This window comes from Phodopus roborovskii, unplaced genomic scaffold, assembly GCF_943737965.1.
Source record: "Phodopus roborovskii unplaced genomic scaffold, PHOROB, whole genome shotgun sequence".
NCBI lineage: Eukaryota > Metazoa > Chordata > Mammalia > Rodentia > Cricetidae > Phodopus > Phodopus roborovskii.
In genome coordinates, this window is record NW_026126744.1 from 1,868,597 (window position 1) to 1,884,252 (window position 15,656).

The 15,656-nt window shown below is 37.8% G+C and overlaps 1 protein-coding gene across 2 annotated transcripts in view; it reads left to right on the forward strand.

Moving 5' to 3' along the window:
• Positions 1–1,679: 1,679 nt before the first annotated feature.
• Hgf (hepatocyte growth factor) overlaps positions 1,680–15,656 on the forward strand; it is a 61,927-nt gene continuing 47,950 nt past the window's right edge. For both annotated transcript variants that reach the window (XM_051174914.1, XM_051174915.1), the window contains exons 1-4: positions 1,680–1,972; positions 8,453–8,618; positions 13,034–13,146; positions 14,635–14,749. In XM_051174914.1, coding sequence (XP_051030871.1) covers positions 1,885–1,972; positions 8,453–8,618; positions 13,034–13,146; positions 14,635–14,749 — 482 coding nt within the window. In that variant the 5' untranslated portion in view covers positions 1,680–1,884. The remainder of the gene's footprint in view (positions 1,973–8,452; positions 8,619–13,033; positions 13,147–14,634; positions 14,750–15,656) is intronic.

Genomic DNA, 15,656 nt, shown 5'->3' on the forward strand with positions numbered 1-15,656 from the left:
AAGTAACATAAAATAGATCCTTCAAGGGGGCTGGAGAAATGACCCAGCAGTTAAGATCACAGCTTGTTTGTCCAGGGTTCAATTGACAACCACTTCAATTTCAGTTCAGGAGGTCAGATGCCCTCTTTTGGCTTCTGAAGGGAACAGTCATGCAGGTGGTACACAGACACATGCAAGCAAAACACTCATCACATAAAATTAAAAAGCAAAATCCCCCAAAGCAGTTCCCCTTCATTACAAAATATCCACAGCAGACCTATCTACTAGCTTCTTTCCTTCCTTTCTTCCTTTCTTCCTTTCTTCCTTCCTTCCTTCCTCCTTCCCTTCCTTCCTTCTTCCCTCCCTCCTTGTCTCCCTCCCTCTCCTTCCCTCCTTTTTCACTCTCATATTCCCTCCTTCCTACCTTATTTCCTTCTTTCCTTCCCCCTTTCTCTTCTCACCTCTCTCTTCTCTTTCTCCCTTTCTCCAACCTGTCCCTCTCTCTTGTCTCTGTAGGTGGTTGTAGCTATTATGGAGGAGGGTGAAGAGATCTGCCTTTGGGATGGAAGTAGGGGAAGCCACCTGTACTGACTTTACTTTTGACTTTTGTGCTTGGTTACCTCTGAAGGCCCTTGGGCTGCTTTAGAGAGAGTCTCATATTCTGTTAATGTTCCCTTTCCCGGAAGAGGTATTAGTTCTTGTGAATATCCACCTCAGAAATAAAAGAGGCAGCCATTCCTCAAAACCCATGAGAAAGAAAGCACTCTGTCATCTGACATATCAGAGCGCCCTTCTAGTGTTGGAATAAAAGGAGAAGTCTGGGCAATGACCTCACCAAAACGTGATACTCAGGGATCAGGGCCCCAACACTGCATGTGCTTCCTCCCCCCCCCCCTCCACGACTGTGTGATGCTGTGTGGGTGTGCAGGGGAAAAGAGGTACAGACATTATTTAGGAATTAAAATAACTCAAGAGTCTCAATCAATAGTCTTAGCGCATACACACTGGCATGCACACGTATGTGACTGTGTACAAGCTCAGAAAGACATCAGGGATAGGCAATGGGACATGTCTACCTCTTAGACAGTTTAAGAGAAAGCATCACCAGATACATCAGAAAAGAGATATTTGAAAAATGTTTTTGGAATCCATTCGTGGTGATTTGGGATAGCATATCTCCCGAGAAGAACTACGTGTCCTGATCCCATTGGACAGGGCAATTTTCTGGCCCGAAAACTTGGGTGCTTTGTTTCCTGCCCATTTTCTTTCTACCTGGACATTCTAAGCTCTGCCCCGTGGCTCCCTCTGCTCACACTGGCTTTAAAACCCACTGTTCTTTCCATCCATATATCTCTCCAGTACAGCAGGCTCGCAGACTTGGGCGCTGGGGCTCATTTGGCTTTCTTCTTATGCTGCTTCCCCTTCCTCTTTTCCCAGATAGATATGTAAACACATTCATTTTCCTGTTCAAACGGGGGAATTGGTGTTGTGCCTGTGCCTTGACTTAGTGATTGGGCTGAGCCTTGCTCCTCCCTTCCCTACTCGGATAGGAGCCACAAGGATCTGGAGCTCGGGCTTCCAAATTGCAGCTGGCCTCAGGCCAGGTGACCTTTGCTTTTTAAGTTTCTTTCGGGGGGGGGGGTGCGTGGAAGGGGGAGCTGGGATCTGTTGGGGGGGTATTGAGGAAAGGAAGGGGCTGGAAGAGAGTAAAGGGCTGTTGTTAAACAGTTTCTTACCGTAAGAGGGAGTTCAGACCTAGATCTTTCCAGTTAATCACACAACAAACTTAGCTCATCGCAATAAAAGCAGCTCAGAACCGACTGGCTCACAACAGGATTCTTACAGCCCGGCATCTCCTGCAGAGGAATCAGCTTGCTCGAACTGCGAACTGCGAGCGTGAGCGTGATGTGGGGGACCAAACTTCTACCGGTCCTGTTGCTGCAGCACGTCCTCCTGCACCTCCTCCTGCTTCCTGTCACCATCCCCTATGCAGGTAAGTTTACTTCTGCTTCATGGAGATGGTGATTGCTTTAACTCTCTTGCTGACCTTGCTCTTTCCTTCCAAGAAGCTCTCTACCCTTCTTCCAGCATCCTTTAACTCCATGTGTGGTGTGGGGCTTCCTAACCTCTCATTATGCTTTCTTTTGGCATTCCTTTTCTGTTTGAAAAACATTGAAAATGATAATTAGCATCCCTCAGTGATACCCCACTACCCTCATCAGGCTCCCCCTCATTTAGCTAAGCAGTCAGGAATTATGGGATAGGAATGAAGTGCTAACACTGGCTGGAACTTTGCTGGTTTGGCCAAGTTTAAGAACGAAGAGACTTTGGCTTGCAGAGGGGAGAGTGATGGTCAGTCTAACCAGGGACTGGCGATTTCCCAAAAGGAGAATTTCCTATAAGTGTCCATCCAGTCAATCTTCAGCTCCAAGTTATGACATTGTGCAGGTCTTCGTTTGGAGGAGGTAGATTAAGCTCTGAGTATATGCATGTTATAAAAATGAAACAGAAAGCTTTTCCTTACAAGCTCCTCTTCTCTCTCTCGGTATGGATGATTGCCCTTGATGCTGCAGTGCAGGGAGGAACACATCTGTGACTTATATGGATACAGCAGAATTGTCCCTCTGTCTTCCCTGATTTGTAGGTTGGGGAGGAGACACTTGCATTAGTTCAGACTGCTTGGATATTTAGGGATCTCCTGTGCTAGTGTAGGAAGTTTTCTCTTATTAGCTAGAGTAGAGGAAACATCTGTATCTATTGTGTTATTATTGCAGTGGCTGGACTGGGGTGACAGCAGGAGAAGCCAGTGAACTTTAGGGTAGGAACAGGGAAATAAAGACTGTAACAAGTGCCCAGATAGCAGATAGGTGACCTTTTAAAAATAAGAAAACAAGGAAACAGCCTCATAATTTAAGATAAGTTAACTATGACATTTATCACACCTCTGATCTAGTATCTGATGTAACACAAGAAGTAGCTAGTGCTAATAAAAAATATTGAAGCCACCTGTTTTTTTTTTTTTTTTTTTTTTTTTTCCTGCATTGGGAAAGGACTCCTTTTGAAAACAGACACTTTGCAAAGGGCCCTTTAAAAGGGTATAGGTACAGGTTCCTGAAGAAGTGGGAAAGCTCTCTTACAGATGTGTCATGTCAGGGGAATCTTTAAGACATTCCTAGATTAGGGGGTGCTAGCATAAATTGTAATCTTGGTCCAGTTTCCTTGTTTCACTTTTCAAAAATTGAAACGCTATTGCCTTGAAGTATGGTTACCTGAACTCAACTGAGCTAATGCAAGATCTCAGTTTGGAAAACTCAAACAGTAGATCGACCAAAGACAGTGTCTATTTGTTTTTTTGGCATGCATTACACACTTTTGGCAGGAGATATACATTTGTAATTATATTTCACTTTGGCTAATGTTGAAATGACTTTGTTTCCTGAGTATATAGAGAGTAGTCTGAGAGTATGCGGGCAGGCCAGGAGAGAGCTGTTGGGAATTACAAATATATGTTATGAATAATTCCTGAAGTGGATAAAACTAAAATTGTCATCAAAAGAGGGCCCATCCTTGTTGTGTTTGCAACTTCGGTTTCAACAGTTTTCTTGTCTTACAGAACTTACCAAATAGAAACAGGTAGCTTTTTCAGAATTCGTAATGAGAGTTTGTTCTTTGACTTTTCATCTAACATTGAACTTTTACTTGGCTGTTGTTACTTGCATGGTTTTCCATCAGAAAGGAAGTAGATGCTCCAGTATGTTGGCAGGCAGTCATGAACAGAAGACATTGTGGAGATACTTTTTAAAAAAGCTTCTTAGGAAATATTTGACGTGGGTGATCCAAGCAGTTTTGATAGGAGTTCATCTACTACATAACATTTTCATCTGCATAACATTACCATCTATTCCCTCACACTAAATACTCAAAACAAATATTGGATACTCTGTTTAAGAAACTCAACATCAAATGTATAGCTGATATAAGGGGATCTTGGGGAATACAAAGATGAACAAATGAGAGAAGAACTTGCATTTGTTGCACTATGGTGCTAAGAGATAAGTTATAAAGTAAAACTCAGTTCTGATACATGCATTCTTTGATTTATTTGATACATGAAAATTGAGACTTAAACATCTTAAAGTTTTTCTTTGTTAGCTAAGGGACTGAACTGAAATTTCTGAATTCTAAGTCAATGGAAAATATATTTTTTTCTTATACTAAAGCTCAACACTACAATCAGCTCACACATACTTTTGAAACTCATTTGCTTAAGTAATAACAAGTAACCAGCATTAGCAAAAAGCAAAATAAAACAACATTTGTGTTAGCAAATGCCATTATAGTACAGTTGAAATTTCATTAGTTTAGTCTTCAAGCTATAGGTGTGCTATACACAAGTATAAGAAGATGAGTTATAGCATGATAGGTAGTCACATGAATGCAAGTTGCTTGAAAGACAGTGGTAAGAAAGTATAAAAGATGCTCAGAAAGGTATATAAACAGAAAGTGAAGACCACCTCTTAGTACTGATACTGGGTTTAGTGGGAGTATAGCCTGTAGTTGGAAAAGTAAGAGAGATGGCATAGAATGATAGCTTTGTGTGTCATGGTAAACCAAGAGGAAGTGAGGGAATATTCTTCACAAACAGGACACAATATTTGCACTTCCATGTGGTTGCTTTGTTTGCTGTGTGGAAGAGAGTTGCAGGCAGCGGAGGATGGAGGAGACAGACAGGGGCATCTGCAATGAGGAATTCCAGAAAACAAAGTAGAAAGGAGGGGGAGATTCTTAACCTCACCATGAACACTTTATCCTACAAGTCTTCAAGAGAAAGGTTATTATGTTGCTTCCCAGCCACCAGTACTTGTTCTAAACCTGCCAAAGTTCTTCCTTCTCACTGTCTTCGTTTACCATGAAAAAAAGGGTAGTGCATTCCTTCCAAGGACTGCAGTCTGAGTCCCAGACATTACCAGTGGAAACTGGGGCTTCCTTTTGTGATCCTTGTCTTTAGGAGTTAAAATTCTCCAGTCACAACCATTGCCTTCCATCAATTACTTGTAGACTTTCATCTTAACATCTTGGCAGTTCGAACTGTTAATCACTAATCATGTGGGTAGTTTTCTTCAGTTATGGGGAACCAGACTCCTGCTCTTTCCACACCCTGCAAATCCTTCCTTTGCCTGGCTTTCCTTTGAAGTCCATGGTTCTTCCACACAGAAGAAAATATATGAGGTACTGAGAGGAATGAGTGTGAGGCCCAGGGGCCAGTGGGAGAATGTGTCTTTCCACAACCACCTTGATATGCTTGACCCTGCTTTCTGTTTGTAAATTTCCACTAGGACCCTAGTGATCTCAGTTCTAAAACAGGGTCCTCAGGTTCTTTAGGAAAGGTACCTTCCAAAATATTTCCTGGGCTGGGAAAAGAGAAAGGAGCATAATTTAAAATCAGGAAAGCATGACAAATTTGCAGTGCTCTCTAACCCTTGGATTCCATTCCTGTGTCTTGTTTATAAACTTTAACTAACAGACACATTAAAAAAAATAGTAGAAAAAAATCTGATCCAAACATAATTTTGATTTTTTTCCCAAATTAAGCTTGGTTTTTTTTTTTTTATTATTTTCAGTAAAACAAGCATCCTTTGGTACATGTGGAAGAGATAGTGAAATCTATTTTCAGCAAAGGAATTTCATTTTCAGATGCTGATTTTGCCTTTTTTCTTTTATTGAGGAAATAATTAGTTTTATAGATGCATGAGTTACATGATGTTTAAGTACTTTGAACTTCATATTTTGGAGCTGCTTAGTGATCTAATATACAAACAGGGTTATGAAGGAAAGCTCACATGTCACAGTGCCGAGGGATTCTTGGTATCTGGTTCTGATTGGTCCTTATTAGCACTGTGAAGCTCTGGACCTTCTATTTATTACACAATAAAAGGAGATTATGGATTTACTTATATTTCAAGATGCTTTTTGATCTCTTGTCATGGAACTCTTACTAGCAAGCAAGAGTAGCTTGCTTTATGAGCCAAAACCATACATTAACACATTTCAATAGGACAACTGAGGATCTGTAAAATTAATCAGAGCCAATAAGTACAGAGATGTCCTTTTTCCAGAACAGTCTTCACTCTTTTGGCCAGAGGCTCTGTGTTGATTGGTAATTACTAAAATGCCTTAGGAACTTAATATTTATTGTAACTATTTTGAAACTACTTTTGTGTTCTTATTTTACTCTTGGATACATACAAAAGCACATTGTACATAAGACCAATGCTATATTCTTAGTAGGTCGATTTCACATGTGTTCATATATACATAAGAGATGTATAATCAATTTTAGCAAAAGTTAAAATAAGCATTTCTCAATGTAAGCTCCTATTATTTACAAGAAATACTTAACTTTATAAGGTATTAAATTATTATCATGCCATGAAATATTTAGGAGCACCAAAGAAGTAGTGAAATGAAGCCACAGAAAGAAAAATTCATGATGGAAAAATTATTTCTTACTAACAAGATTCTGCGACAGAAATGTCAGTCTGCAACTATCATGACTTCCTGTCTTGTGAGAGTAACAGTTATGTCAGAAATTAAGTAATGAAATTTAAAAAACAATACAAAGCTTTTAAAAAAATTTATTTTATTGCAATTCATAATTATATTCTCAATTTTTACTTAATGAAAATAGTTCAGATAACTCCATTCATTAATTTAACCTTTCTTTTATAGATTGAAGAGTAGGTATCTTAAAATTTCATGTAATTAAACAAAGTCATTTAGCAAGTCAATAAATATGCCAGCCTTAGCAGCCTGTAAAGGAATTTTGACCACAGATTCATTAAATAGCATACTTATTGATTATTTGATTGAATTTATGTATCAAGGTATTCTTTAAACAAAATCTCTTATATCATAGTAGTTATATCTTATAGCCCAAGGAAAACATCATGAAAGATACTAGTACCAGTCTCTTGGAGACTGTGTTCTGGAGTTTTAAAAAGAACTCAGAACTTAGAGAAGTGTATGTTTTCTCTCATTTATTGTTGACTTCAGGTTAGGATAAACATTAATGAGTAGCATCTGCATACTTAGCAAACCAACCAGAGCCAGTAGTTGCTGGCAAACAGGGTATGATGGGATTCTTGGCACTTCAGTCTGGTAGCCATCTTCCCAACTTTTCTGCACAGAAAGTTTTGCCCTCTTTTCTTGACACACTTCACCACATTTAAGGACCAGGAATGCATTTCCTGCTGTAGCATGCAAGTGTCTCTTCAACTGATAGCCCCGAATCTTCAGGAAATGTTTACAAATCACATTTCCACATACATTCTTAGCAATTCTTAGATAAATGATGGCAATGTGAATGTTTCTGAATGCTATCTCTGAGGCTGGGCCTCTGAATTTCCACTCTGGAGTCTTGGAAGTCCTCAATTATTTTCTCACTCTCTTTACTTTGCTCCAGTTAAAAATGAATGAATTAAACTGCAATTGTTGTAAGGGATATTAAGTAAATTGGCATGCAGATATGCATGGTTCCATACTTGTTTTGCAATAACTGTGTTCTAATAGATAGATGACTGATGCTAATTAGTTTGATCAGTATTAGATTAGTGTAGTTTTAGGAAATTAAGAATGATGGACCAAATTTTTGTTATCTTCAAATTATTAATAAATTTAAGATCTTGAGGATGTTTTGGTTCTGTTTTTTAGGTTTATAGTAAGTTTCATGTTGTCTAGAGGTCTTGTCCCTTCGTGAAGAAAAATGGTATTGCTACATTAAAGGATAAAACTTTACATACATTTGATTTACAGTGTTTGGCCTGATCTCAATACAAACAGTTTCATGAAACTGAGGGATAGGGTCCCAAACACTGAATACATTTTTTTTGGTACAGAAATAAGAAGAGAGGGGCAAAAATATGTATAGTATGAAGCACTTAAAGAACAAGTCAGAAAAATATGTTCAATGTAGAGTTTCTAGTGAGAAGTTTCTCACTGCAATGCCTTTGGATAGACTTACCTAGTTAGCACTGTAATTTATATAAGGAACTGCCAAAAGGAGAATGAACAGTTTAATTACAAAGCATACATATGCCCCTGGCACTGATACTTGACTCTGTGTTGTCTAGAGAACATCATCTCTTTAGGGTGAGCTTTGTCCTAATTTTGAAATAATTATTCTTTAGGGTTGTTTATTCTTTGGGGTGAACTTTGTCCTAATTTTTCAATGCATCCTTCATTTGAAAGGATGTAGATTAGTAAATTTACATAGCAATGATCTGTTTTTATGTAATTATAATATTCCTTTCTCTTGCTCTTTCACACCCTCACCCAACTCTATCCCACCCCCTAGAGGTATACTATGCTGTCCTATAAAGTCATTATCTTGAAGATGTTCCTTAAGGAGTTTCTCCCTCTATAATTATTAAAAGCCTTTCTTTCATGTTGAACTATTTATTTTTTGTATTAATAGAAGGACAGAAGAAAAGAAGAAATACACTCCATGAATTCAAAAAATCAGCAAAGACTACTCTCACCAAGGAAGACCCATTATTGAAGATTAAAACCAAAAAAATGAACTCAGCAGATGAGTGTGCCAACAGATGTATCAGGAATAAGGGCCTTCCATTCACTTGCAAGTAAGTCACTTCACTTTCTTTATTAAATAGTTTTCAAATAAAATAAATACATAATGAACATATTTGCTCTTCCGTTTTGTTAGTCAATGCAATTGGTCTTTAGAGTAGTTTTGAGCCTAGCTTGAACTTATTACAGACAGAGCTCTCAACTGATATGAATGAGCATGGGAGGCTCTACTGACCAAAAAATTAATACTGAGCTAAAATCAAATTGGACTGAATTTTATCTCTTTTTTATTCTAAAATATTGTGTCTCTTGGTTTCTTCTGTAGCAGAGCAATGCAAGGATTTTCTGGGTAGGAACTGGACAACAGCCAAAATTTACTGCAACTTATACCATTTCTGTAGGGATTTAAATAAAAGGTGTTGAGAGAATTATATAAAAGCCTAGAGAGACTGGTGTCAGCAGTACAGATTGTTTCAAAGAAGTTGGGGAGAGTGATGATAAAGGTATGGTGGAAAGCAATGGAGCCTTCAGAGACTTGAGTGGTTCGAAGTAGAGATGGTCTCACTTTTTACAGTCCCCTTGTGACTAAGAATTCCTTATTTATTACTTTGCCAGTGATCTCAGAGGAGAAAGATTACAATTTCGAAATAGCAAGGTGAAGATTTCATCCAAAATGGCTGTAAGAACATATATTTCCTGAGCAAGATATGGTGATGCACTCTTTTTTGGGGTTACAAAGCTACACACACACACACACACACACACACACACACACACACACACACACACACCATTGTTCAAAAATATATTCTGTTGGTTAATTTCCTATTCCCTTTTATACCTTAAAAAATAACATTGGATGCTAGAAAGTTTGTTTGGTGGTTAAGAGCACATGCTGCTTTTGCAGAGGACATGAGTTTGGTCCCCAGGACCCATATCTGGGGCCTCACCACCACTTGCACCAGTTCTAGGACATCTGATGTTCTCTACTGGCTCCTATAGGCATGTATCTGCACACATGTGATACACATTAGTTCACTTCAGCACACACATGAACTCTGATAATAAATAAATTATTAACAAAAACTATATGGCTGGGATGTAGCTTGGTGTCAGTGTGCCTGCTTGGAATGCACAAGGCCCTAAATTTATTCATGCTATTAAAAATGTTATTTTTGAAGAAATTCTATCAATGTTCAAATCTTGCATATTCTGTTTTCACAGTGGTCCTTTATGAAAATATATAATTCAGTGATTTCATGTGAGAGGTTCCCATTTAGTGTTCCCTGTCTCAGAGAAATGAGGATTATGGGCCTATAGGGAAGGACTCGGTCACAAAAGGTCTTCAGCACACTTGGGCAGAGGAAAGACTATCTCTTTTCTATTTTTAAAGCCAAACTGCCACTCTCAGGAAGACATTTCCTGGCAGCCATAGTGGGAATTGGATTTGTAAGCTTATCCCTAGGATAATTGTGTTTTATTCTGACTTTTGCTTAAAAGCCTTGAGATTGGGGAAAATAAAGCAGGAAAGACTACTTTCAATCAGTGTCTGAGCTGTGTAAACTTATGGAGATGTTCTGTTGGCACTGTTGCTTCAAGTCCAGTCTTCCGTCCTCAGAGTTGAAGGGTAGGAGAAAAAGAGTAAGAGAAGCACATTTCATTGTGGATTGTTAATGCAGTGTGAAAAGTAAGGCTAAGGACATTTATAGAAAAATTCAATGCAAGGGAATGTGAGTGTCCCACACATTTCACATAGAAGTGTAAAATAATATAAAGAAGTAGGTTTTGGATAATGGAAGGGAAGAAAGGTTCTGATAGACTGGAAATCATATCTACTTTTATGGTTCAAAGTACTTAAAAATGTGAAGTATTTTGGGGTTGTATCCATTTATTTTAGCAAATACTTTTAGTAATCAATAGGAAAGGCAGTACAACATTAGCTGCAGGGGTAGTGGGGATGCATGTTGACATCCTCCATAAGAGCACGATTTAAAAACATATTGTCTAATGTTAATAGTTGTGAAATAAAATGTCCATGCTGATAAACTTATTTAGAGAACACCGACTTAGGAACATAGCATCTCTACAGTAGTATTTCTATTCTCTGTGGTGAATTTCACATTTTATGACTTACCGAACAAGGATATTAATGTGACAGTTTCCTAACATTTTGTTCAGTTTTTCCTTTCTTAAGAGTTTAGAGTAGGGATTTGCCTAAAACATTTTCCCCTTAAAATATTTTTGTATATTTACAATGTATCTCAGTCATGCCCAGCTCCCAGGACATCAATACTTCTCAGGTGCTCCAATACATTTTCGTTCAATATTCGTGTCTAACTCATCCATCATCATGGAGCCCTCATCTAGTACTTGTTGGAAACAGAAGAAAACACCCATAACTAAACACTGAGTCCAACTAAAACCCAGATGCAGAGGGAGAGGACAAGACCAGTCTGCAGAAACACATAGAGACAGCTGACCTGAACAAGGAGAAGCTAACAGTCCCCCAGACTGATAGCTGGGAATCCAGCATGGGACTGACTCAGGCCCCCCTGAATATGGGTCTCAGCCAGAAGGACTGAGCAGTCTAAGGGACCTCAGAAAGTGGAACCAGGACGCATGCCTGGTACACAAAAGGACTTTGTGGACACATTCCCCCATTGAGGGATACTGACTTAACCTAGAGACAGGAGAGAAGCCCTAGTCCCTACTTCAAATGACTTGATAGATTTAGATGACCCCACCTGGATGGCATTGCCTACATGTAGAATTGGGGTGGGGGTATGGGAGGGGAGGGTGGTCAGGATGCATGTGAGGGGGCAGAGAGGATAAGAGGAAGGGAGGGATGAAGAGAGGGAAGGAGGGAAGAAGGAAGGGAGAGAGAGGGAACTGGGATCGACATGTAAAATAAAAAATAAATACATACATTAAAAATAAAAGAAAATAAATTGTGTAATAGGTAATTGTAGACTTAAACAGAAAATTGTCTGTTCCAATAAAACATATATTTAACAACAACAACAACAAAAATACCCTTTGAGTTTGTTCAGTTAGTGGCACTTAATCTGTGCATGGCTTTGGTCCACCACTGAAGCATGGGTGATCTACCAGTGGCCACACCCCTGGAAGGAAAGTGTAATTTCTTCCTTAGCAGACATCAACTGGCCACAGCTCCTCAACTGGGGGGTAAGTCATCAGGAGCCTGTCATTATTCCATCCTGGAGCTTTCCTTGTATAGGCAGTGAGAGCTGTCTATGTGGGACAGCCGGGTTGTGTCCAGGTGACATTACACAGCACGCTTCCAGATCTCGCAGCTCTTACATTCTTCTTCTCTCTTCTCTGTGAAGTTCTTTGAGCTGTGAGGGGGTCAAGTTCCTACAGTCACGTTTCTCAGTACTTTGATGGTTATGAGTCTGGGCATTAAGCACTGCCTACTTCAGTAAGAAGCTTCCCTGACTGAGAGTAAGAACAGAACAAAGCTCTCTGTGACAGGAGTCTGGGTACTCAGCCTAATGCAACTTAAGGAATATCATTTTAGCTATTTCATTTGCCGAGCCGAGGCTGAAGTCTAAGTGTTTTTTTTTTTTTTTCCAAGCTAGGAAATTGCTTCTATTGGCCTACATTCCTATTCATTTTATATTATTTTTGTTTTTGTTTGTTTTAAGGCAGGGACTTGCAAAGCTGTTACTGTCTGTGTTGAAGTTATTCTATACTCTATACAGGTCTTGAATATATTTCTCCAATCTCAGCATCCTCATCGCTGGACACAGGGCTACATCACCAGGAGATGTGCCATTTTAGAACATATTTATGTACTTAAAAACTTTGCATGTTAATTATGATATTACAAATGCAATCACTTTCATATAACTATAAACAAAAACTTCCAGCTAACTAGGCACTTACAAAACTATTGAAAGCCTTCAGAAATTATCTAGGTAGCTGTATGTGATGATTTACTTATTGAAACAAGCCCTTAATTTTTAATTTATTAAAATAATATTTTATTTAAATTTAAAGCAAGTTTGTTTTACATGTTAATCCTAGTTCCCTCACCTCTTCCCCTCTCCCCATCCCAACCCCCATTTCATCCCCTTTCTGGTCCCCAGGGAAGTGAAGTCTTCCATGGGGAAATCTTAAAGTCTGTCATATCATTTGAGGCAGGGCCCAGTCCCCCCCATGTGAAACCTTTACTTTTCTACAAGTCATTGAGATTAATGTCAAAACTTCCCCCAGAGTATTGATATGGTCTTTCTAATCTATAGGTAAAAAATATTTGTTTTGTCTTTCTTATTTGTTCCATCAAAACATGAAATGCATACACATACATGCACAACCATTGTATTTTAATATGTAATAATGCCCTATTCTATATGTCCTCCTTGGTAAACCATGTGCCCATTAAATAAGCAAACCAAAAACTGTTAAATTGTAGTATTCTTTCTTTTCATTCAGCTATCTTTTTCAGGGCCTTTGTTTTTGATAAGACAAGAAAACGATGCCATTGGTTCCCTTTCAATAGTATGTCAAGTGGAGTGAAAAAAGGGTTTGGCCATGAATTTGACCTCTATGAAAACAAAGGTAACTCACCTTTTCCTAAGCATTACATAACAAAATGAAGGATAAAAAAATATGCATTTTCTCAATGCATAGGTCTTCCCTGCTGATGCCCTTGTCAGGTTTTGATCTTTGTCATGGTCAGTCACTGATTAAGATAGAAGAACGTGGTGCCCTGACTATGATGACTGTCAGGACACAATGTTAGACAAAAGGCTGTGTTTCACAAACATTCCTTAATTTAGATCCCTCTTCCTCCTCACCTAGTCTTTTCTGCATTCACTTTTCAATGTGTCGTTTAGATTGTTGAGATCAGTGTACCATATATTATGACAAATTTTAAGATTAAGGTAGTATTATAAATTATAACAACTTGGTGTGGCTCATGTCATAGTGGGGGTGGGTGATGATAACAAATCATGGAGAGTTTGGGTAAATAAGTTGAATTCATGTATAAATGCTTTAAGTTATGTAAATGAGGAATTGAAATTGTTAATTTGTCTACTATATGATATTATATGTGATATGTATGTAATGTTTTTACATTCTTTAAAAGCAAAAGTATACTAATGAGATAATTATAGAATATTAAATTTACATTTCACAAATTAAATATTTCATCACATGAACTAATAATTATCAATTGAACTTATGGAAATAATCCTATTTTGTTAGTGTTTTTGTACAAGAAAAAATTCTGTCCTATTGAATTAGATTATGGATGCCAAATACAGACACCTTTATGTCAATTGACTGGATCTTTAAGTAAAAGCTAATAGTAGAAAATAGGACAATTTTATATATCCCAAAGATTTCACACATTTGAATTATAATTTTGATCAAACATCAGTCCTTTTTATTCAGTCTTCCTCCATTTGTCTAGTTTCACATCTTCTTGTTTGGAACAAATATTCCCCTGTTTAGAATTAATATCTCTATGTCAGAAACTGAGAGATTATAAAAATGTAGAATAATAATTAACCCAATGTAGTTATTTCATGCAAACCCCCCCCATACACACATACATGGAGAGAAAGAGGGAAAGAGAAAGACAATAATAACAAGTCCACATAATTTTTACTGAGCTAGATAAGACAAATCAGTTTTGTTTGCTTACATTTTCCTTCAAAATTTAAAATAGATTTAGAAGTTACCTTAAGTTTTGTTTAATAGTTTCTTTAGTATATTTATTTAATCAAGTAAGTGGTCTACCCAGTTGAGTATATAAACTAAATGCAAATTAAGGATGAAGACTAATGTCTGTAGTTAGCCTCTACTATATACTCAAAATTAAAGTGTATGATTACTTGACTTGCTTGCTAGTATTACCCTGAAATGTGTTGCTTAAAAATACTAATACAAGCTTTAAGCAAGAGCTTTCAGTATTATTGGAAACAGTTGGCATCCATTGGTGACTCACGTGCAGAAGTGGAGTCTTATTTTTCCTCTCTAGTAAGTACAGCACGTACTTGCTTCATAGTTCTAACATTTTCTCTCTGTGCTCTTCAATAGACTATATTAGAAACTGCATAATTGGTAAAGGAGGCAGCTACAAGGGGACAGTATCAATCACCAAGAGTGGCATCAAGTGTCAACCTTGGAGTTCCATGATCCCCCATGAGCACAGGTAAGAGCAGCATGAAAAAAACAGGAAGCAACCTCACCAGTCTGCATGTGAACAGTTTCCCATTAGTCTTCTGGGTAACACTGTCCTTCTATCATCACTTATCTGTGTTGCTGAATTGTACAAGGTCAAAATTTACATGGATTCATGATTAATGAGTACCAAAAGATTAACAAATCTATTATTTAAATGTGTCCTAACTTTTTTTTTTTTAACCCCAGTGTCTCAATTTGTAGATATTATTTAAAATGACTCTGTTTGCTTTTTGCCTTTGAGGGGGTACTATGAATTCATGGGGAAAGCATGATTGAGATCTCACAAAGCATATATTTAAACCTAGACATTAACTTTGGCTTCATCCTAAAATGACTTACTGCAAACCTTGAAAGTCCCACTACCACAGGTACAAACAGACCAGTTAAGTTAGATCCTCCAGATTAGGGGTGGGGATAAGGCTCCTTGATTGGTTCTGAAGTACAAATAGGGCTAAGACCCACTAGTCAAAATTTTTACCCCAGATTAACTTGCTTTCTCATCTTTATGTTACCTGTTACCTCAAGTCTGCAGAAGGATTTCTTCTTTGGCACTAAATATCTACACTGAAGGGAACTTTATTCATTATATCAGAAGAATGGTATTTAAAGATCAACAAAGATAATATTCATAGGCTTATGAGATTTTAATTATCATGGAGTAAAAACATAAACATTTTATATAAACACATATCACTAGGGAACTAAATGTGTCCATGATCTCCAGACATGTTTCATACATAATCTCAATAAGAACTCTAATAGTTCAAAACAGCTCTTCCTGTTCAGAAACTTCTGTGGAAGGTTTAGTTTACCATGTCTAAGTATCTGGCAGTCAGTTAATTGGAATCTTTCATACAGTTTATGTTTTTAAGTAT